Source organism: Balaenoptera ricei, chromosome 14, assembly GCF_028023285.1.
Source record: "Balaenoptera ricei isolate mBalRic1 chromosome 14, mBalRic1.hap2, whole genome shotgun sequence".
Taxonomy (NCBI): Eukaryota; Metazoa; Chordata; class Mammalia; order Artiodactyla; family Balaenopteridae; genus Balaenoptera; species Balaenoptera ricei.
This window is the reverse complement of record NC_082652.1, coordinates 32,707,887-32,730,931: the sequence shown is the minus strand read 5'-3', so window position 1 is coordinate 32,730,931 and position 23,045 is coordinate 32,707,887. Positions and strand designations below refer to the sequence as shown.

General features: G+C 43.4%; 1 protein-coding gene across 2 annotated transcripts in view; it reads right to left on the bottom strand.

The window, feature by feature from the left end:
• Positions 1–13,746: 13,746 nt before the first annotated feature.
• LAMA1 (laminin subunit alpha 1) overlaps positions 13,747–23,045 on the bottom strand; it is a 153,463-nt gene continuing 144,164 nt past the window's right edge. For both annotated transcript variants that reach the window (XM_059895676.1, XM_059895677.1), the window contains exons 58-63: positions 21,398–21,587; positions 19,347–19,505; positions 18,690–18,843; positions 17,291–17,424; positions 14,701–14,923; positions 13,747–14,067 (exon numbers count right to left, since the gene is read on the bottom strand). In XM_059895676.1, the coding sequence (XP_059751659.1) occupies positions 13,907–14,067; positions 14,701–14,923; positions 17,291–17,424; positions 18,690–18,843; positions 19,347–19,505; positions 21,398–21,587 (1,021 nt within the window). In that variant the 3' untranslated portion in view covers positions 13,747–13,906. The remainder of the gene's footprint in view (positions 14,068–14,700; positions 14,924–17,290; positions 17,425–18,689; positions 18,844–19,346; positions 19,506–21,397; positions 21,588–23,045) is intronic.

The following is a 23,045-nucleotide window of genomic DNA, read 5'->3' as shown; positions in this document are numbered from 1 at the left end:
GGACACTGCCTCTGAATTGTCAGACTCATGAAAAGGCATTGCATTATCAGCTTTGTAACAGTGAGGAGACCTCTCCACTCCATCAGCGAATGACTGGCAGTTGGTGATAGGTGTTTCTACTGTTTCTCAACTGCTCTGACACTGGGGCGAGGCGGGGGGACCCCATCCAGATTCAGCACCCAACTTGCCATTTACAATCTCTAATCCCATGGCATCCACTTTGGCGCTGCTGATGCCCAGGAGGACACCATTCTCTGAGGAGGTACAAAACTCCAGTGTAATGTTCACATCTGATTGCACTTTGTAGCCTTCTTTGACTGAAAAACCCAAGGAAGACCCCCAGTTGGGGGGAACAGTAGCATGTTCTTTTCTTAAGGAAAGAGGAAATACAGGCTTGGAGAATTAAATGATCAATTTAGAACCTTAAGCAGAGAGACGTCTCATTGCCAAAGCCATGCTCTTTTCACTGTCAAGCTCTGCCTGCCTGGCAAATGGTTGCCCAGTGCTAGGAATGGGGATGCCCATTGTTCTGGTGGCTGCATCCTTACTTTCAATCAAGTCTAAACTGGCCTCCCTGTAGCTTCCATCCATTGGGCCTGGCCTTGCTGTCTGAAGCAAGAGAATAAAAAAGGTAGATGACACCTCGAGTTCAGAAGAGACCCTGCCTGCCCCCAAATCCACATTAATCGGGAGAGCCTCCCCAGGAGCGGTGGCAGCCCCGGGCCTCCACTATTTTCAACCTGCCCTCAACTGAAGATCACAAACGGCTTCCTTTTGCTACCCGCAACCTGTCCCCGCATTCCTGAGTCTCAGAGAATCTCCTGTTAGAAGGTGACCATCACAGGCCTCCAGCAACTGTCCCAGGTGAGCTTGGCCCATTCCAGGGCTGCTTCACTAACGGCACACGCTCGGCTCCCCTCCTGAGTGGCGTAGAGCCCCAAGTCCACTCTGGATAAACAGAGTAATTTTACTCTGCTTTCTAATTTACGAAAAGAGAGATCATGAAATCACGATGTCCAGCCTCGCTGCAAATACCCTCTGGCTCTTGAGCAATCACTTAATCACTGAGCATCGCTAGGTGACAACGCACCGATCCCAGCTTCTCTCCCCACATCTCAGGCCTCGCAGGGTCCTTGCTTCTCGGAGCAGATGCTCTTTGCAGCCTGGGGTGGCCGTGGCTTTCTGCTTTCTACAGAGCTGGACAGCCTGGGTATGACTGACCCCGCCCCCGGGGCTGAGACCACACCACCCAACCGCCAACGGCCACCAACCGTCCTACCAAAGTCACAAAAGCCCGGGCAGTCACCTCTGGGCCCCCTCGCAACTTCCCTACTCCGCCCCCCCTGCTGCAGGTCTTCTCCGCCCACCCTGCCAACCACCACACCCACCGCCAGGCTGGCCCCGCCCCTCTGTGCACCGTCCCCTGCTTCCCCGACCCCGCCCCTCTGAAGAAGGCCAACCCCGCCCATCCCACCCCATCGCCACGCCCACTACCAGGTCGGCCTCGCCCCCGTCAAGCCCTCCCGGGATCTCAGGCCACACCCCGTGACGTGGCATCTGCGCGCGGCCCTCAGCTCCCGGGCGCACATCCTTTCCCGCCACGTCTAGCGCTCGCGGGCCTGACAGGCCTGATAGACGACGCTTCCCGCACTTCAGGGTGTCGCGCGCCCCTCACAACGCTGACCTGGAAGGTGAAGCTCTGAAGAACTTTGCCCCGGGTTTCCCGGTGTGAGAGGAAAGGGCCCCAGAGAACCATGAAAGTGCCCAACCCGGCAGGGCCGAATATTCCATCAGGAGTTCAAGGCGGGCGAGGGCCGGGCCTCCGGCGGAGAACGGCGGCTCCTGGGACTCCCGAGACCCGAGGCCGGGAGCGGCCCGTCCGAGGGGGCGGCCCGGCCGCGGAGGGGAACCCAGGCCCCGGCCACTCCGGCCCGGTCCCCCGGCGCCCTCCGGCCGGCCCCCGCGTGTTTCCTCCTCCCGGTTATTTGCACCGTCCCTTCCGCGAGTAAATGACACCCACGGCCCCGTGACAGTGACCGGGAGGCGTGCGCGCGCTGGACCCAGGCTGGGCCGGGGCTGCGGACCCGAGAGGCCGCCGGGGCTCGAGGCGGCGAGGCTTCCAGGTGAGACCCGGGGTCAGGGAGCCAAACCTGGGCCGAGGCGGGCCCGCTCCGTAGGTGAGCGGGGGCCGCGCCCGGTAAGAGCCCGGTGCTGGCGGTGGGAGCTCTGGTTCGGCGTGGTCTGGCCGGTGCCCGGGGGACACGGTGGGGCGTCACCGGCGTCACCATTTCATTACTTTATAATCTCCCTTAATCACTTCTCTGCTGAGCAGAGGAGTGGTCCCGGAGAGGTAACCTTTAGAGTCACCTTGGCCTTCGCTGGTGACCTCAGTGCAGACCGTGTCAGGGGACCCTGGGGTGGACGCTCCATTGAGGAAAGAGGGAGGAAGGGAGGCGGGGGTGGAGACAGCCCTCTGAGAAGCTCAGGTTTCTGGGGGGGTGCTCCTCCCCTCCCGCGTCTCAGCACCTCTGCGCCATCTGTTCTCCTGCCTAACAGCCTTCCAGTGCCATTGCAACCTCCTGCCCCCCAGCAGCAGACCCGGGCTTCGTGCTCATCCTTCAGGCCTCAGCATCTCCATCACGTCCTCAGAGAAGCTTCCTCTGGCCCCCCAGAGGACCAGGTTAGATCAGTCCTCCTGAGTCCCTTCAGGCTGCCAGGACAAAAATGCCGTAGCCCGGCTGGCTTATCAACAACATCAGTTTACTTCTCCTAGTTCTGGAGGTGGAAGTCAGAGATCGAGGTGCCAGCATGGTTTGTAATCATATAGTTTTGAGATTTCTTTTAAAAACTTGATATACATCTCATTCATCCTACACCCTACACACTGGATTGTAAACTCTGAGGATGGGAGCAAATACTGGTTTTCCTTACCATGGGATTCCTAACATCTGACATGGTGGCTGGCGCGCGGTAGTTGCTCAATATATATTTATCGAGGGAAGGAATGTTGTCTTTAACACCTTGGAAGTATAAGATCTTGTGGCTCCTTTCTTTTTTTCTGTTGTTCATTATCTACCTTTGATCCCTGAGATCCATTTCTGTCATAAACAAAACTCCATCAGCATGACCTTGATTAATAATTTGGCCTAAAAATCCTCCCCTATAGATTACTTTTGGTCTAAGTCATCCAGGGAAAACTTCGTTTGTCAGGTCAGTGCTGCCATTCAGGAAGTAGGTAGCTGTTTCCAAAGGTTTTTAAAACAACATTCGGATTACTTGTGCCTCCTTGTTATTTATTAGGTGTGAAAAGTTTCATAAAGGATTTTGACACTGAGCCTCCTTCCTCCTCTGTAAGGTGGAGAACCTTACATTCACTCTGCCTGCTGCCGGGGATCATTATGGTAACATGAGGTCATATACGTAAGAGCACTTTGAAAATTCTAGAACTCTTTCTAGAACCCTAAAACTCTAGAAACTTGGAGAAATATTTTTGTTATTCTTCCTTTTCAGTAATTGATCCAGGCCCCACTTCTCCAACCTTATGCGTTGTTTCCAGCTCACATTACCCATATGGAAGAATGAAAACACACTTTTTTGCTATCCTCCCTTTTAAACTTTGGTTTCTTCTTAAAGACACTTGGTGTCTTCTGAAAGGTTTCTTAAAGGTACTTATAGTTGCAAGTAATCCTTTTATCATCTGTGCAGGAGCTAAGCTCTCTAATGTTTTATTTGCATCTTACAGTAAATGTAATGCAAAGCACATTTTCTAGTCGCTGCTCAATGGCAAGAAAACAATTCATTTGTGGATTGGAATCTTTAGGTATAAAGTGTGCCATTCTTGACTATAGTATATCTAAAAGCACATTAATCTTGAAGTATTTCAGCAGAATGCAGACCAGTGCTCACCTAAGACAACCCATGAGAAGTCTTTCTAATCAGGCATAAATATTGCATAGATGGTCTCATTTACATGATATATGCAGTACCTATAGATTTGTCACAAGCCATACAGAAAAATCCATTTCATTACTTTATAATCTCCCTTAATCACTATAATCATACTTAGTGTGGTAATTAAGAGCGAGGGAATAGGGAGAGGTATACAGGTATAAGCACCTCTATTCAGGTTTCACTCTGCTACCTACCAGTTGTATAAGTAAGTGCAAGTTATTTAACTTCTGTAAATGTCTTAACCCAAGGCTGGGAGGATGAAGGTGGCCAGGTGGAAAGTGCTGCTGTCCCAGAGGAAATGGGGATAGGGGCATGGGATGGACATCACCTAAGCAAGTTAGGGGAGTTTGCTTGCACTAGTGTGGCACAGGGTGAAGGGGTAAGGGAAAAGGGAAAAGAAGGATCACTTTTTGGCTAAGCATTCAGCATCGGGGAGAGACTGGAAGCAATAGGGATTAGACTGAGGCCTAGGTAAAACAGGTGACAATGTTTTCCTAACAAAACATGAGAACTTGTGGACAAGTACAAAGGAACTTATGCGGATAGTGTTACTAAATATCTGTAATTTGAATAGTTGAAGAAAGTATGGTATTTATGGAAGCCATACAATCGGAATGATCATTAGGGTGGGCTTGAAGAGATGGCCTTTCCTATCCCTTGGTGTCTGTCATCTTTTCCCCATCCCTGGAAATCAACAAATCTTATTTTCCTCCTTTCTCCATCTTTTCTCTCTTTCTAAACAAGCCTTAATAAGGAAATTAAGAATGTTTTTATTATTAGCTTTTATATCTTAAAGAGTGGGAGAATTGAATATTTTACATTTTTCTTCAAATGTCAACTAAGCTATTATTGTATAGACTCTCAAATGATATTTTCCCCTTTGACTGAAGTCCCCTCACTTCTTTCTAACAAAATGTAAACATCCTTTGTTACTGAGCAAGGGCTTACTGCCCAATGCGCATGGAAGCCAATAGTATTGCACCAGCCTTGAGAAAATAAGAGCTTTATTACTAGGTCCACCAGCAAGGAGAACAGGAGGCAGGGCTCAACTCTGTCTTCCTGATCTTGGGTTTGGTCAAACTTTTATGAGTTAGGGAGGACAGGCTGGTATGCAATTTCTTGCAGTCAGATATATTGCATCAACTGTTGTTTAACTTAACTACTTAAGATTGGTGAAAAGACAAACATTTAAAGATAAATAACAATGCAGTTTATAAGGAGTCCTTTGCAATGCAGTAGATGCCCTAAGGTAAACCATGATTAATTGCCAGGTATATGTGATAAAATAATTCAGAAGTGGGCAAGAAAGGTAGAAGTGGGCTGGGAAGAATTCACATAAGAGGGGGAATTTAAGAATGTCACATGTAGAGAGATGAGAAGAATAAATTTTAGATGGAAAAGTATAACAGGCAAGAGTAATGAAGTGGGAATGAGCCAAAAGCAAAGATCCCATTTTGGCTGGGACAGAGGGCCAGGGAGGTAAGGAGTTTGGGATGGTCCTCTATAGACTGTAGGGGATGGAACTCTAAGAGGGTGGAATTTATCTTACAGAGCCCTTGAGAGGCAAGAGGGGGCATAGTGATATAGCAAAGGAGCACTTTAGCAGCGCAAGCAGACTGCACTGAGTAGACAGCCCCCTCAAGCTGGAAGAGACTGACACCAAGGTGGTAGGATAGATGAAGTCAGGAGGGCGTGCCTTGGTCTGTTTCGTTCGTACCCCAGGACCAAGAATAGTGCCTCTCATATAGTTATTGCTGTATATGTATTTATTGAATGAGTGGATAAAGACAAAAACTAGCAAATGGAAATAAAGTTGGGAATGCAAAACACATTTTGAAGGGAAAAGCAGTAACACTGGCTGACTCGTTGGATATGAGTATTAGCATTATCCTCACATTTCTAACAGTGGGATAATTTATAACCTATTGAAAGAATGATAGTAGCACCAATAAAAATAGGGAAATCCAGAGATGAAATTAATTGGGTGGGCTAGAGATGGGGAGGAAGTAGGCATGTTTGGACAAGGTGAGTCTGAGGTGCTGGGTGACACATCCAAGTGGAAATGCCTCGTAGCAGCAGGAACTGGATTTTGAAGGACAAGTCAGGATTGTGAATATTGATTTTTTGAATCTTTTGGAATACTTTGCACCTCGGATATGTTTGAAACCTTATATGTAGATGAGGTCGAAGTTAAAAACAGGAAAAACAGAAAGACAAAGTCAATATTGGAAATTTGGGGAGCATCCATATTTAGGGGATTGGAAGTGAAATTTATTAACATTTATCTGAGAAAAACACACTGAATGTCTGCAGAGTGTGAAGTCAAGCAAAAATGGAATTTTAGTATTTAAAGAGTATTTTGTACATGATTAAAAACATAATATTAAGGGTGATAGTGATCGATGACCTGAAATGACTGAAATGAGTTCTCAATGATTTAAGATCAGACTGGTAAGAGAAAAAAATATATAACAAAAATCAAGAACCATGTTTTATTTTTTGTGGGGAAAGTGCCCGCGTAGCAATAAATATTCTCTTAGCCAGACTTATATTCACCTCCCCCGCTTCTAAGCCCACCCCTTCCCAAGCCCTCAATATTCATTCCCTGGCATATTCTCCTGTTTTCTGCATGGGCGTGTTAGACAGGTCTGAGAAGAATTGTATTTATTTTTTAAAATTTCCTTCCAGAGTGTTTTGGGTCAGATCATATAAGCCTTCTATCTTTTCTTACCTGCTATTTGTACAGGTTTAAAATGACTGCCCTGAGGCCTAGCCAGATCCTCAAACAATTAAAAATTCATTTCTCATCATTTCATAGACAGTAAGTTAATTGGAGAAATCTGAAACACGTGGAAATTTGTAGTTAATACTGACATAAGCAGAGATTTCAATTACCTTGAATATTTCACTTAATGGAGAACTGCAAACCCCCCAGGTCCTTGGTCAGTCATGTAATGTGATTGCAGGGACGGTGTCTTCCCTGCAAGAATGTTCAGTGTTATAAGCGTGCTTTGATGTATCAAATTCAAATGCCCATGTGGAATTTAAATTGAGCCTATTAATAGCCATAGGACTAAAGAGAGAGGATTTGTGTTGTCAACATTTTTAAATTATTTTTTTTACAACTTTATTGAGGTATATTAAGTACAGTTAAACAGCAGATATGTAAAATGACTGGTTTTGATATATGTATAGACCCATGAAACCATCGCCACTAACAAAATAGTCAGCAGTTCCATCACCCCAAAAAGTCTCCTCATGCCAATTTGTAAATCTATTCCTCTCTCCTTGACCTCAGTCATTTTCTAGATTTTTATATAAATGATATCATACAATATGTATTTTTGTGTAAGGCTTTTTTCATTCAGCATAATACTGATATTTCTAAGATTCATCCATGTTGTTGATGTATCAATTGTTTATTCCTTGTTATTTCTATGTAATATTCCCGTATATGAATATACCACACTTTATATCAATTCTTGTATTGATGGACATCTGGGATGTTTCTAGTTTTTGGCTACTACAAATAAATCTCCTAAGGATGTGTATCTACAAGTCTTTGTGTAGATATATGTTTTTATTTCTCTTTGATAAAAACCAAGAATAGAATAGAATGGACATGTGGTGGGTGTATATTTAACTTTTTAAAGAAATTACCAAACTGTTTTCCAAGGTGGTTGAACCATTGTACATTCCCACCAGCAGTGTACAAGAGTTACAGTTGCTCAACATCCTTGTGAACACTTCGCCATTCTAGATGGTATATAGTTGAATCTTTTTGTGGTTTTAATTTACAGTTTCCTAATGACTAATGATGATGAGTATCTTTTCTTCTGCATTTGGTCATTCATATTTCTTCTTTTGTGAAGTATCCATTCATATCTTTTGCTCATTTTTAATTAGGTTGTTTGTATTATTGTTGAGTTATAAGAGTTCTTTATATATTCTGGATACAAGAGCAGGACTGCTCCTGATGAATTATCTTTGTTTTCTTTCATCTGAGAATGTCCTTATTTTGCTTTTATCTCTGAAAGATACTTTTATATTTTCACTGGATGTAGAATTCTGGGTTGATAAACTCTTTTCTTTTTGTACGTTAAAGATGTAGTTCTGCTGTCTTTTGGCCTTTGGGATTTCTCCTGAGAAATTCGTAGATATTTGAATCAATGTTCCTCGGTATGTAATGTGTGCTTTTTTCCTCTAGCTGATTTCAATAATTCTTTAATTATTTTTGGATTTTAGAAGTTTGATTATTGTGTTGAGGCATTGTTTTCTTTGAAATTTTTCTGTATGGAGTTTGCTGAGTGTCTTGAGTCTGTAAATTTATGTATTTCACTAAATTGGAGACTTTTTGCCATTCTTGATGAAAAAATTTTTTTTGTTCCAACCACTCTCTCTTCTCCCTATGGGACTCTAATTATGCTATGTTAGATCTGTAGAAGTTATCTACCTGACACTCTGGGTTTTTTTTCAATCTTTTATCTCTCTGTTTGTTATGTTGGATAATTTTCATTGTTCTATCTTCAAGTTTGCTGACCCTTTATCATCTACATTCTGATAGAGTCCATCCAGTGATTTTTTTCACTTCAGATATTGTATTTTTCAGTTCAGTAATTTTCAATTGGTTCCTTTTTCTATTTTCCATTTTTCTGTTGAGAATTTATATCATTTCATTCATTTCAAATGTGTTTACCCTGACCTTATGTAGCATAGATATAATCACTGCTTTAAGGTTTTTGTCTGATAGTTCCATTTTGAGGTTGGCATTTTTTTCCCCTTGAGAATTGGCCCTATTTTCCTGGTTGTATGTATCAGTATGTTGAAAGATTTTGAGTTGTATCCTGGACATAACAAATGTGAATATTATGTATTGTAGACCCTGGGTCCTGTTATACGTTACTGAAGAATTGTTGATGTTTTGTGTTTTAGTAAGAAATCGACTAGGTTATGTTCAGACCATAAGTTCTATCCCACTTTCTGTTGGTTATATATCAACTAAAACACACACACACAAACACACACACACACACACACACACACACACAAATGCATACCTTTCACTTGACTTCGGGAATTGCTATAAGAGTCAGCAATAATTCACTGATTTGCCTAGTCACTTTATCAGTTTAGGATTCCTCTCCTTTTTCTCCCCAACTTTACTCAATTCCAGTATAACAACGAGAGGAGGAAAAAGTGTTCTCTTTTAGGTTAGCCTATTAAGAAGTGCTTTCTTCAGTTCACTTCTGATCTCACCTAGAAGTCTGAAAGATTTTCACAGAGTCTTCTGAGTTTGAACATTTTTTTCCAGCCAGACTTAGTGAGTTTAGCCTGCCAGATGATTTTCCACATTTTGCCCTTCTCACTGGTATTTTTTTCTTAGACTCCATGATCAATTTAATCAAACTTCAAAGGTACAGAATTACATTTTTTTTTTTATTTTTACTTTTTATAAATTTATTTATTTATTTTGGGCTGCATTGGGTCTTCATTGCTGTGCACGGGCTTTCTCTAGTTGCGGCGAGCGGGGGCTACTCTTCGTTGTGGTGCATGGGCTTCTCACTGCGGTGGCTTCTCTTGTTGTGGAGCACGGGCTCTAGGCGTGCGGGCTTCAGTAGTTGTGGCTCGTGGGCTCAGTAGTTGTGGCTTGCAGGCTCTAGAGATGTTCAGATGTTCTCACCATTCAGATGTTCTCTCTCAAATTCAATACATTCAAAGCTTAAGTTCATAATTTTTCTCAATTTACCTCCTGTTTGTGGAACCACCATTCTCATTGTCCAAGCTCCCAATCTTTTACTGCCTAAAGCTAACGTACTGCTGGAGCCTCTAACATTCCCATACACCTCTCTTGTCCTTTATCACTGCCCTGGTATCAGCCACCACTCAATTAGTGTTGCTCCACTGGCTGACTCAGGCTGCACTCTCCAGCTAGTTTATGATTTCAAATGCACCGTTTCATCACACCACTCTAATGGAAAACCCTGACACTTCATAAGGCATTGCATCCGGTCTCCTTCCTACCTCCTTAACTTTTGGGCTCTCCATGATTAGGCCCCATCCACTCTGTTCTCTCTCCACCTACCCGTTCTCCCACCTGCCCCCCATTATTCCTAACAGTCCCCTTTCTTTCAGCTGGGCGGCTTAGACCCATGTGTCATGGTTCCACACCTCCTCTCTAGACCCAAACAACACTGTACATAAGAAAGCACTTTGTAAATTGTCTGTGGCCCACAAAAGCTGCTGTTGTGCATTCTGCAAAGCCTAGTTGCAGCTACCTCTTTAAACCTTCCCAGACCTGTCTTTCTCATGGTACCACAACTTAGCCCTTGATTTGTAGTGTTCTAAGGTGAGAATACACATGCCTCCTGGCCCACCAATTCTAACAGAGCATTTTATCTATTTTCATCTCAATTTCTGGTTTGGATACTAAATTGGCACTTAATTCATAAGCCTGTGTTGAATATGGTTGTTCCATATCCAGTCACATGTACATCATCCCTAATTATGATGCATCCTTTTACATATGGTCGTACAGACAATATAGGAAGATCAATAAGGTATTATATAAATCAGGCCTCATAAAGGTTATACCGGCTGTGTAAAATGCATTGGTTAGTTTTCTTTTTCTTGTTGCTGGTGTTTAATAAAGCTTGTCTTTAAACCAACTGATCCTTGCACTTTTTTTTGCCAGCAGGTGTGACTGAGGATTAAATTTCACTGAGGATTAAGGTCAGTGTTATTGGCTTATCCATATGTTCTCCTTCTTTTTGAGTCAATTTTAGTAATATTTCCAAATATATGCCTTTCCATGGTTGGTATCATAACCACACCTTACAGGTAGAAGATTGAGGCTTAAAAACAGCACTGGATACTATGGGAAAAAAGTATGGTGGTTCCTCAAAAAATTAAAAATAGACTTAGACTTACCGTATGATCTAGTAATTCCACTTCCAGGTATATACCCGAAAACATCAAAAGTAGGAACTCAAAGAAATATTTGTTTACTGGTATACAAAGCATTATACACAATAGCCAAAAGGTGGAAGCAACCCCAGTGCACACTGATGGATGAATGGATAAACAAAATATGGTATGTACACATGATGGAATATTACTCAGCCTTAAAAAGGAAGGAAACTAACACGTACTACATCGTGGATGATCCTGTAGGACATTATGCCAAATGAAATAAGCCAGTCACAGACAGACAAATGCTGAATGATTTCACTTATATGAGGTGACTAGAGTAGTCAAACTCCTACAGACAGAAAGTAAAATGGTTGCCAGGAGCTGGGGAGAGAGGGGAGCTGAGTATTAGTGTTTAATGGGTACACAGTTTGTTTTGCAAGATGGAATGAGTCTTGGAGCTGGATGGTGGTGATGGTTGCACAACAGTGTTAAAGTACCTAAAACCAGAGAACTATACACTTAAAAATGGTTAAAATAATGGTTAAATAACTTAAAAATGGTTAAGATATGGTAAAAATGTTTTTTTAATACATTTATTTATTTATTTATTTTTGGCTGCATTGGGTCTTCGTTGCTGCTCGCGGGCTTTCTCTAGTTGCAGCGAGCAGGGGCTACTCTTGGTTGTGGTGCACGGGCTTCTCATTACGGTGCCTTCTCTTGTTGTGGAGCACCGGCTCGAGGCGTGTGGGCTCAGTAGTTGTGGCACATGGGCTCAGTAGTTGTGGCTCACGGGCTCTAGAGCGCAGGCTCAGTAGTTGTGGCGCACGGGCTTAGTTGCTCCGCGGCATGTGGGATCTTCCCAGACCAGGGCTCGAACCCATGTCCCCTGCATTGGCAGGTGGATTCTTAACTGCTGCACCAGTAGGGAAGTCCCAGTAAAAATGGTTTTATGCTATCTATATTTTACCACAATTTTAAAAAACAGTGATGGATTAACAAACAAAGCAAATTCTTGGGCCACCAAAAATAGGTTTTGAAAATAATCTGATGTTTCAATAAAAGCATCATGGGAAAAATTTGATCTTCAACAAATTATGTTGCATGTCTTTTAAGGTGTAGACTTTAAAAAATTTTTTGAATTATTTGGTAGGGAGGGAAGGGGTATCAATCTTTTTAGGCCCTTGGAGCCTGTAAAGTGGGATTGCCAGATTTAGCAAATAAAAAATATATGATATCATGGAATAGTTAAAAATATGTTCATTGTTTATCTGAAATTCAGATTTAACTGGGTGTCCTGTAGTTTATCTGGCAACCTTATGCTAAAGACCTGAATCCTGCCTTGCTGAGAGAGGTTAAGGAACCAGCATAAGGCCCTGCAGTGAGAGTCAGAGCCAGGTGTCTGAGCTGGAGCCCAGGTTCTTTACCATCATGGGGAGACAGCCAAACCAAGGTGGCTCTACTCATGCTCTGTAAAGGCCAAAGGGGAGAGAGCTGGGTGCTCCCTTGAGGGGGTCTTCTAAGAGAGGCCTTGGGAATAGTTATAACCACGAAAGGCCCAAACTCTGTTTTAGCTTTATTAATAAGTGGGGAGGGGGAGAGAGGGGCAAAAGCCCATGGCAACTCTACAACCTGCTGTCTGTCCTGGTTTGGATCTTTTCCTCACCCAGTGTGATGAACCAAGGTCTAGAATGTCTGAGCCGTCATCTCCCGCTGTAGATGGTTTCCATAGAAACATGAACAGAAAGGCCACCAACGGCACAGTGAGGGGGCCCCTTGTGCATTTTCACTGCTGAGATGGCAAATGCCCTTTTCCTAATCCAGCTGTCAAGTGAGCTGCCTTAAGTCTGCAGTTGTCTGAATTCCTTAAATTGCCAGATGCTATAGAACAGACAGCACTCCCACAGTTGGCTGCTACCTTTCCTAATTATCTTCATGCAGTTATTATTGAGAAGGAATTGCATCAGCCAGGAGGTGCAGATCGCCACAAGGGTTCAGAAACATGAGCAAGGCACAGAAGGACAGGGGCCAGGACCACAGTTGTCTTCCTTGTTTATGAAATTAAAATCTCTCACAGAAATAGAAATTGAACCTATCACCTTCCATATTATAAAAGCAGGTCATTTCTAAGAGTGGTAAAGACCTCTCTTCAAGTAAGCATTTGCAAAGTGCAATCATTTTTCTGGAGCAAATGGAATAGTAGCCATTTTGACTCCAGCCACGGCTGCAGAGCAGAACTAAAATATATTTGCAGGGAATTAAATGATCCTTCAGAGATCTTAGTTTAAAACTGCTTAGTTCGTTAAAATATATTTATGGCTTTAAAATTTTCCTTCTTCTGGAATTTACACACATTCTCCCAGAAAAAGTAGCTGATCAAGGAAAACTGTCTCATCCCAAGGAATGAAAATAAAATTAACAGTAAAAGAAGAGCTAACTAGTTATGATGCCACTTTTTTTTTTTTTTTTTTTGTCTTGCAAAATACTCTGTTAGGTTAGGTCCTTACCAAACAAGGATATATCTAGAGGAGGCTCTGCCTTCTTCCTATGTTCCCTTTGCCCTGTGACTTGCTGGAGTCTGTTTAAAGTGCTTTTGGGGCAAACAGCTGGTGCCCTCTGCTGGAACGTACCCAGTAGTATTATTGAATACTTTTTCTTTGTAGGAATTGGAGCTTAACATCTTGATAAAGAAATGAAAGTATTCATACTCTGCTCTAATCTATTATCGTCTATAGTGATATTTTATTTTTTAAAAGTTCAAAATGCAAAACATGAAATACTGTCAGGTAATCAATAGAATATTCAACATTTTAAAAGTTTCATTTAAAAAACTTTAAAAAAACAGCCAGTGAATTCAATTTACATTTTAAACTATTTAATAGAGGTATTTGTTGTACATGTGGTTTTACTTTGACATAAACAAAAAATTTCTCTCTGGAAACATTTAACCTGAGTTGGAAATGAAATCTGAACTGTAAAGGTTTTAATTCACCAAATAATTCTCCTCAAAATATAAATGATGATTCCCAACTGAGGAGTTCCCCAAAGTTCAGGACTCAGTCCCAGGACAGGAATGAGGGAAAACTCCTTGTAGGTCAAAAGCTGTGCTGAAGTCATAGGATTGCACTTGTGGGCCCTTAATTAGAGTGAGTTTTCTCAAACAGCCCCGGAAGGAGGTCTGGCTGCTCAGGCAGTTTTGCTTTACATCAGCTGTTTAGGAAAGAAGAGAAGATAAATAGTGTTAAATTTTGTTAAATGACATAGGTAGCACAATAGGAACAAAAATAACTTCTTGTGGTTTCCAGATCAAAATTAGAAGAATACTTTTCTACATAAGTGGCTTCAGTGATAGCAGAATTCATAGAAAACTATTAATAAACAATTTTAAGGTATAGTGACTTAAAAAGTCATAAAAGGGATTTTTATTTTATTAACATTTGTATCAATTACTTGGAACATCTAAAATGCATACTTTGAATCCAAAAATCGATGTGAGAGGATAAGACACATGTTTGTCCTCTAAAATGATTACTGACCCCTAAAATGATTCCCAACTTGGGGGTCATCTGGGAAGATCTTTCTCAGTGAAGTCATCCAGCTTCCTGTACATCACATCTGATGTTCTCGGAGTCTTACCTAGTGATCACCTTATATGTGTAGATTATTTTAATTTTTCCAAGAATTCCTAGGAATTTGAAATAGACTTTCTAAAATGGTAAAGGATTTATCACCCAAGCCATGTATTTTTCTTCATCCCTGTTCTATATCCACATGAACTAATAAGACTTTCCCCAGTGGCAATGCCCCTCAAAAGTGAATGAGCAGAGCAGACGACATACGCACCAGGATAGCCACCAATATAAATGGGATTGTTGGTGTCAGCAGAGGTAGACTGGGTGTGTAGACTTTCAGCTCGAACTGCATTCCCATCGACAATCAGAACCACGCGATGTTTGCTTTTGTTTGCCTGAAGTGTGTGCCATTTTCCATCACAGAAAGTATTGGGAGCTTTGGGTTCGTATGTGGCTGTTATCCTACCAGCACCATTGTTAACATGAAACAAGAGCTAAACAAACAATAGACACAAGCAGATATCTTGGTGAATTTTTCCCTATTTAAGGAACACAGTCCATTCACATAATGTTCTTGGAGTGGAAAAAATCAGAGCATTCTTCTAAAAAGGAGGACTAACTATGAAAAACAAACAATGGTTTTGAAAAATAGCCTCTTAAGGATTCTGATGCTATCCTATTCCCGAGGTTTCAGAACGGAAAATGGCCACCTCCATGGGAACAAGCCTGAGCCACGATCTTAGCATTGCATCCTCAGATCAGTGCCTCATTTTCAGCACACCAGGAGCCCGTGGGTTTACTGAGGGTGTCAGTTCCTAGAAGTCGCTATAGCACCTGTGAAGGAACATTTACTAACTCCCTTCTGACAAACCATAGATGCTCTACTACAGCAAATGGTAGCACAAAAAATTGGAGACCTGCAGAAGGTGAGAGGGAAGAATTGTGACTATCCTGTTGTAAGGTTCTTATGCTATATGTGAAGCTACTCATTTCAAGGTAGACTGTGACAAATTAAAGAGATATACTGTAAAGACTTGGGCAACCACTAGAAATATTTTTTAAAGAACAATAAATAATAAGCCAATAATAGAGGTAAAATATACAATACATCAGAAATTACATTTTTGTAACTGTTACACTTCTGATAACATTTTTCAGATGTCACATAAAAATGTGCAAATGGCATTTCCCTGGTGGCGCAGTAGTTAAGAATCCGCCTGCCAAGGCGGGGGATGCGGATTCGAGCTCTGGTCCGGGAAGATCCCACATGCCGCAGAGTAACTAAGCCCGTGAGCTGCAACTACTGAGCCTGTGCTCTAGAGCCTGTGAGCCACAGCTACTGAAGCCCGTGCTCCACAACAAAAGAAGCCACCGCAACGAGAAGCCCACGCACCGCAACAAAGAGTAGCCCCCGCTCACCACAACTAGAGAAAGCCCCCATGCAGCAACAAAGACCCAAGACAGCCAAAAATAAATAAATAAATAAATTTTTTAAAAATGTGCAAACGGATAAAAAAAATTTCAAAATTCTTTTGAAGTACAGCTAAGAAAAGATGTTGGCTATAAGCCACAGTGCAGAGCGGCAGCAATAGGATGTAAAGGTACTTTTGTTTCAACATGTAGATGACATAAAGGGGGAGAAGAGGTGAAGGACTTGTGACTTTATTATATCCTCCCCACCCCCTTCTAGGATATCCTAGGGGCCAAAGTCCCAGTGGAGAGTAAGTAGGGAAATGTGAGAAACAAGCTAATAAGTTTGGGAGAATCAAGAGACTTGTTCCTTGCCTTCCAGGAGGCAGTAAGTAGCTCAGGAAGAGTCAAACATCATAGTCCCACAACAACACGAGTTGACCACAGTGCAGTAAAAGTGCATTAGGGAGAGAGAGGACGCGAGAGACCACCACCTTGACTCCCCGTGTCTGATGAGTGGTATAGCAGACCTTCCCAAGTTCTCATCTGGCCCTCTGGGGATAAGGAAGTTATAGAAAACAATTATGTTTTTGTATTAAAAAAAATTAGACTGTTGTACATCCATCTTATGGAATACTCTGCAATAAAAAGAAATGAATTGTCGTCGATATTCACAACAAACCTGGATGAACTGCCAGGAAATGAGACAGAGTGTAAAAAGCCAATCTCAAGAGAATACATACTACATGATTTAATTTATGTAACAGTTGTGAAATAACAATCAGAGCGACAGAAAGCAGATCAGTGGTTGCCAGGGGTGAGAGATGCAGGGGGAGGGAGTCAGTGTGGATATGAAGGGGGTGGCTTGAGGGAGCCTTGTGGTAATGGTACCATTGTCCTGATTGTGGTGGTTACATGAAGCTACACGTGTGATAAAATTGTGAAGAGCTACACACATCTTGTAAACACATATAACTAGCATAACTGAATAACCTCTGTGGATTGAGCCAATGTCAGTTTCATAGATTTGATGTACTAGTTATGCAGTATGCTAACCCTGGAGAAACCTAGGTGAAGGGCGCACGAGAACCTCCCTTTACATTACATTGCAACTTCTTATCATCTATAATGATTTCCAAATAAAAAGTTAACAAATATTAGGGAGAGTGGGGCATTAGGTTGGTAACTTACTTTCAGATGGTTTTCAGGGAAAAAAAAGTTTTTTGTATTGTAGTTGCAGTTTTGCTTTACATTTAATTTCAAAAATATAAAAAATTATTTTTAAAAAGCTTTTTTAGGATTATCTGTTTTTAAATATTAATCAACCTTTTCTCCATTCCATTAAAGTGAATAATTGGAAATTTGGTTCTAGATATGTCGACTGTTTCTTAACTGCTCTGTCTCTGACACTGGGGCAAGGCGGGGGGACCCCATCCGGATTCAGCACCCACCTTGCCATTTACAATCTCTAATCCGATGGCATCCACTTTGGCGCTGCTGACCCCCAGGAGGACACCATTCTCCGAGGAGGTACGAAACTCCAGCGTAATGTTCACATCTGATCGTACTTTGTAGCCTTCTTTAACTGAAAAACCAAGGAAGACCCCCAGATGGTGGTGAGGCCTGCCCTGCCCAGGAAGGCCCAGGCTCAGAATGGCCTCAGGCTGGGCTGGCTGGCTGTGCATTTGGGCTCCTGATGAGAGTCAGGAGAGCTGGCTGCAGCTCCTTCTCTGAATCCAGCTCTACCCCCACCAGCAAGTCATTTCCAACCCCCGAGCCTCAGCTTGCACCTCGGTAGGACGAAGCTGACTAGAGCTGAGGCAGGCACATCCTCTCAGCTACAGCCATGGGGGTAAAAAAATCACAAGGGATTTGATCCACGTAACTCCATCATCATCTATCCAGGAAGAGTGCACTTTATTTTCCCAGTACCTGCTTACTGGGTATGTCATTATTTGCTGAGTACATTAGTCGGAGTCCACACTAGGCTTTCTTCTAATTGAATGAATTTTTCATTCAGGTGATAAAAAAGCTGAGATAGGTTAGGGATATTAGCAATAGCAGGCAGTTGTTACCGTGCCCAGGGCTGAAGGAAAAATGGGAGAAGGTGGTGTTACTAGATTTTGGAAGCACAGAGTGAAGGAAGGAAGCCTGCTGGCTGTCCCCCTCCTCCCTCCCAACCTCAATTTTCCACTAGAGCCTTCCTGGAAGCCCAGGGCAAAGGAGCCCAGAAATTAGTTCCCTGTGATAGAAAGAAGAACAGGGGCCAGAGAAGCACGGTTCTGAGTGCAAACAGGAAGTTAACCAGCAAAGCAGGCATCTAAAATGGGGAGAGAATGTAAGATATATTACAAGGGCTAGTTCTAAACCTTGAGGACTCTACATTCTAAGGCATTTTAGATATTTACATTCCTCTACTTATAACTGATTAATATTTCAACAGTCTAAATGGAGTTAATTTCTTCATCAGATCTGACTCACATTTGGCTGGCTGGTCCAGACATTTTATGCTACTGATTTTGAATTCAAAGGTCCTAATTAACTTGGACAGGGAAAGTATGCCTTATGTAAATTTGGGGAAAGTACAGATGAAACCAGCACCACATGTTGCACTCTGTCTGGAGTGGCACCACTCCTGGTGGGAGGAAGCCATCTGGATAGCACAAGAGGTGAGAAGGCTTTTACACTAGAAGCTGAGAAACCAGAATACACTAGAACAATTCACGAAACATGGTCTTGCTGCAGCTTGTGCAGTGGGTCCTGTCCTATCATATAATTCTTGGATCCATATCATCTTAAGAGTGCAGGTGCGTCCCAGAGATTTCTTTCAAGATTGTTGATAATACATACCAAGGGCTGCATATCCACTTCCTTCAAAGAAAGTTCCTTCCTGGGCCGCTGTATAACACCTGTTTACTGCAAATGCAGACACTGGGCTGTCCTTGTCCAGCTGTTTGCTGTTCACTGTCACCTCCCCAATGCAAGCGGGGATGCTGTGGGTGATCTGAGCCAAATGATGCAGGAGTAGATGATGGGTGAGGACAACGAGAAGGGCAAGCACAAATTTTCCCTACACTTCGACAAAACACATTAAAATACTACCTTTCGGCTTTAAAAATCTAATTGCCACAATACTTCACATGAATGTCTAACTTAAAGCTACTATAATGTAGTAAAAGGGTTTTATATTATTTTGAGTAAATATTGTGGAAATCAAGAATGTGGGGTTTTCTAATCTGCAAATACAAATTTGCCAGACTTTCCTGCACTGTACTGGGGCTAAGTGGCTGTAGAAAGGGAACTGTTTGTTAACTAACCAGCAGGAAGGCTGGTTGGGCTTCAAGGAGAAGCTCCAACACACAATCTAGGAATGTGGTTTGAAAGGCTTGCATCTTGCAGCCAAGCCCTGGGCCCAAACAAGATAATTTAAACATAAACATATTCCTCCACAAAACAAACACAACCACAATAAAGGCAAAATGGGCCCACAGAGAAAATGCTGCTTACATTTCCAATGTTCCTGGCCCTGTACTCGGAGGGAAGGCCTCCTAGGTACAGCTTTCCTTCCACATCCAACGTAGTAGCATCTCCCCCCGTGGTCACCATGGGCGATTCCTGGCCGTCAACCGTCATGAAGCCCTTCCTTTTAAAGTACTCTGTCTTGACCTAGAGCAATGTGAAAACATGCATAATTTCTAAGGAATCTGAGAAATAGCAGTAATAACCTGAATGAAATCCTAAAGGATGGCTTAGGTTTTCACACAGTTGGTGTTGAGAGGAGGCTGAGCCTGGAGCTGGTTAGAACACAGCATGCTCTAAAAACAGAAATACAAATCAATGGAACAGGATAGAAAGCCCATAGATAAACCCACGCACCTGTGGGCAACTAATCTATGACAATGGAGGCAAGGATATACAATGGAGAAAAGACAGCCTCTTCAATAAGTGGTGCTGGGAAAACTGGACAGCTACCTGTAAAACAATGAAATTAGAACATTCCCTAACACCATACACAAAAATAAACTCAAAATGGATTAGAGACCTAAATGTAAGACCGGACACTATAAAACTCTTAGAGGAAGACATAGGAAGCACACTCTGACATAAATCACAGCAATATCTTTTTTGATCCACCTCCTAGAGAAATGGAAGTAAAAGCAAAAATAAACAAATGGGACCTAATGAAACTTAAAAGCTTTTACAAAGCAAAGGAAACTACAAACAAGATGAAAAGACAACCCTCAGAATGGGAGAAAATATTTGCAAACGAATCAACGGACAAAGGATTAATCTCCAAAATATATAAACAGCTCATGCAGCTCAATATTAAAAAAACAAACAACCCAATCCAAAAATGGGCAGAAGACCTAAATAGACATTTCTCTAAAGAAGACATACAGATGGCCAAGAAGCATATGAAAAGCTGCTCAACATCACTAATTATTAGAGAAATGCAAATCAAAACTACAATGAGGTATCACCTCATACCAGTTAGAATGGGCATCACCAGAAAATCTACAAACAACAAATGCTGGAAAGGGTGTGGAGAAAAGGGAACCCTCTTGCACTGTTGGTGGGAATGTAAATTGATACAGCCCCTATGGAGAACAGTATGGAGGTTCCTTAAAAAACTAAAAATAGAATTACCATATGACCCAGCAATCCCACTACTGGGCATATACCCAGAGAAAACCATAATTCAAAAAGACACATGCACCCCAATGTTCACTGCAGCACTATTTACAATAGCCAGGTCATGGAAGCTACCTAAGTGCCCATCGACAGACGAATGGATAAAGAAGATGTGGTACATATATACAATGGACTATTACTCAGCAATAAAAAGGAACGAAACTGGGTCATTTGTAGAAACGTGGATGAATCTAGAGACCGTCATACAGAGTGAAGTAAGTCAGAAAGAAAAACAGCTATCGTATACTAACGCATATATATGGAACCTAGAAAAATGGTACAGATGAACAGGTTTGCAAGGCAGAAATTGAGACAGATGTAGAGAACAAACGTATGGACACCAAGGGGGGAAAGTAGCGGGGGTCAGGGGGTGGTGATGTGATGAATTGGGAGATTGGGATTGACATGTATACACTAATATGTATAAAATGGATAACTAATAAGAACCTGCTGTATAAAAAAATAAATAAAATTCAAAAATTCAAAAAAAAAAAAAGAACACAGTGTGCTCCAGAGTCCTAGTCACAAGGACACAGATGCCATGATGTCAGGTTTGGCCCATTCATGCCACCCTGGGCTTGATTTACTTCTCATCAAGCCAAGGACATTTCTGGTGCCTTTTGTTCATTCTACCAATGTTTGCTGAGTGCCTACTAAGTGTCAGGCACTGAGTGAGGCCCCGGGGATATTTCCAGAAGCAGAAAAGGTCCCTGCCCGCAAGGAGCTTACATTCTATGGGGTAGATATCAGACACAAAGCAAGCTGGAAATCAAAGGGGATGATCCCACTACCGTGAAATGGAGTGGACACTAGGGACAGGTGGAGCAAAACTCAGAACGAGTGATCACAGCTTCCTGAGAGCGTACCGTGTGCCACTGGCCGTCGCTGAGCAGCGCAGGGTGTGAGACTTTTGTCCTGCCCTTCCCAAGATCGAACATGAAGTGGAGGCGGCCCCCGTGCAGCTGGAGCGTGGCGTAGTCAACCTGGTTCTGATGAGCCATGTAGTAAACCAGGCCACTGGAGGCGAACGTTCGGATACTTAGCTGGACCGAGAGCCTGGAGGGAAGCAAGAGCTCAGCTCTCAGGAATATGCTTTCACTTTTACTCTTTAAAATAACCTCAAAGAGAGGCCCCAATAAGTATTTCAACATTTATATTTAACATCTCAGGTCATTCATCCCTTCATCTACTTATCCATTCATTCAACTCATGGTTACTGCGTACCTCCACCTGCCAGGAACGGTTCTAGGAGCAGAGGATCAGGCAGTGAACAGAGGAAGGTCCCTTCCCCCCTGAAACTAATACCAGAAATATATCAGAGGGTTAAAACTGGGTCATGTGAAGGCCCAAGTGGTGGCTACATTAAGTAGTCAGGGCAGGCCACTCTGAAAGGTGGTTATTTCTAAGACCGGAATGAAAGACAGGAGGAGCCCCACAAACCTCTGCAGGAAAGCCCTGCATTTCGTTTTCAGACAGTGCAGAGTATGTGAAAACAACTGTTTGATTCTGGTGGTCGGCCGGGAATCCCCAAGGGGGCCACATGGGAGATGGCACCATATAGGGGTGGAGGAAGGTTTCGTCTGGGTGTCTTCCCACAGAAGGGGGCACAGGGTCACTGAGGCACACGGGGACAGGGGAAGGAGAGCATGGCGGATTTCAGTGTAAGTGCAGTGGGAAGTCACAGGAGGGTCTTAAGAAGGGGGATGGGCATGGCTGGATTTATATCTTAAAAAGAACCTGTGATGCGAAGAGCAAATCAGATGGGGCCAGGGTGACAGCAGGTGTCAGGCTGGCAGCTGTTACAAGAGTCCACAGAGGCCAGGTTGGGGCTCAGACCAGGGTGGTTGAGGGGGGGACGCGGAGGAGGTGAATGCATGAAATGTTCTGGATGAAGAAGCCTCAGGACTTGCTGAGCAACTGAATTTGGAGAGCAAGGGAAAGAACAAGCTCTAGGTGTGGGCCTTGGGCAGCCAGGTGAATGGTGGTGACGCCTACAGAAATGCCAGTTTCGGGGCGACGGTGAATTCTCTCTCCGTGCATTGAGGTTGAGAGGCCTGTCCCCGTCCACGTGGAGATGTCCAGGCAGTTGGGTGTACAACCCCTGAGTTCTAGGTGGGACTCAGAGCTAGCGATGTGGGTGCTGGTGCGAATAGATGGCATTTCACAGCCACTGGAACACAGGAGGCGCCGTGGAGGGGAGGCGGGAGGGGCGCCGCTCCCTCTGATAGCAGAGCAGCCGGAGGAGGAGACTGAGCAGCGGGCGGGGGGGGGGGGGGGTGGTGAGGGGAGCGTGGGGCCGCGGCCGTGAAGGACGCAGAGGGGCCCAGGGCGCTGATGCCACTGAGCGCCTGGAGGGGGCGGCACCACCACACACGGACGTGGCCGCAGCAGGGCTCCGACAACCTGGCGAGGAGCGAGGCGAGGCTGACCGGGTGGGGAGAGGAGGGGATGGGAGGCGGGGAAAGACAGCCACATAAGGCAACTCTTCCAAGACATTTCACGGTGAAGCAGAGC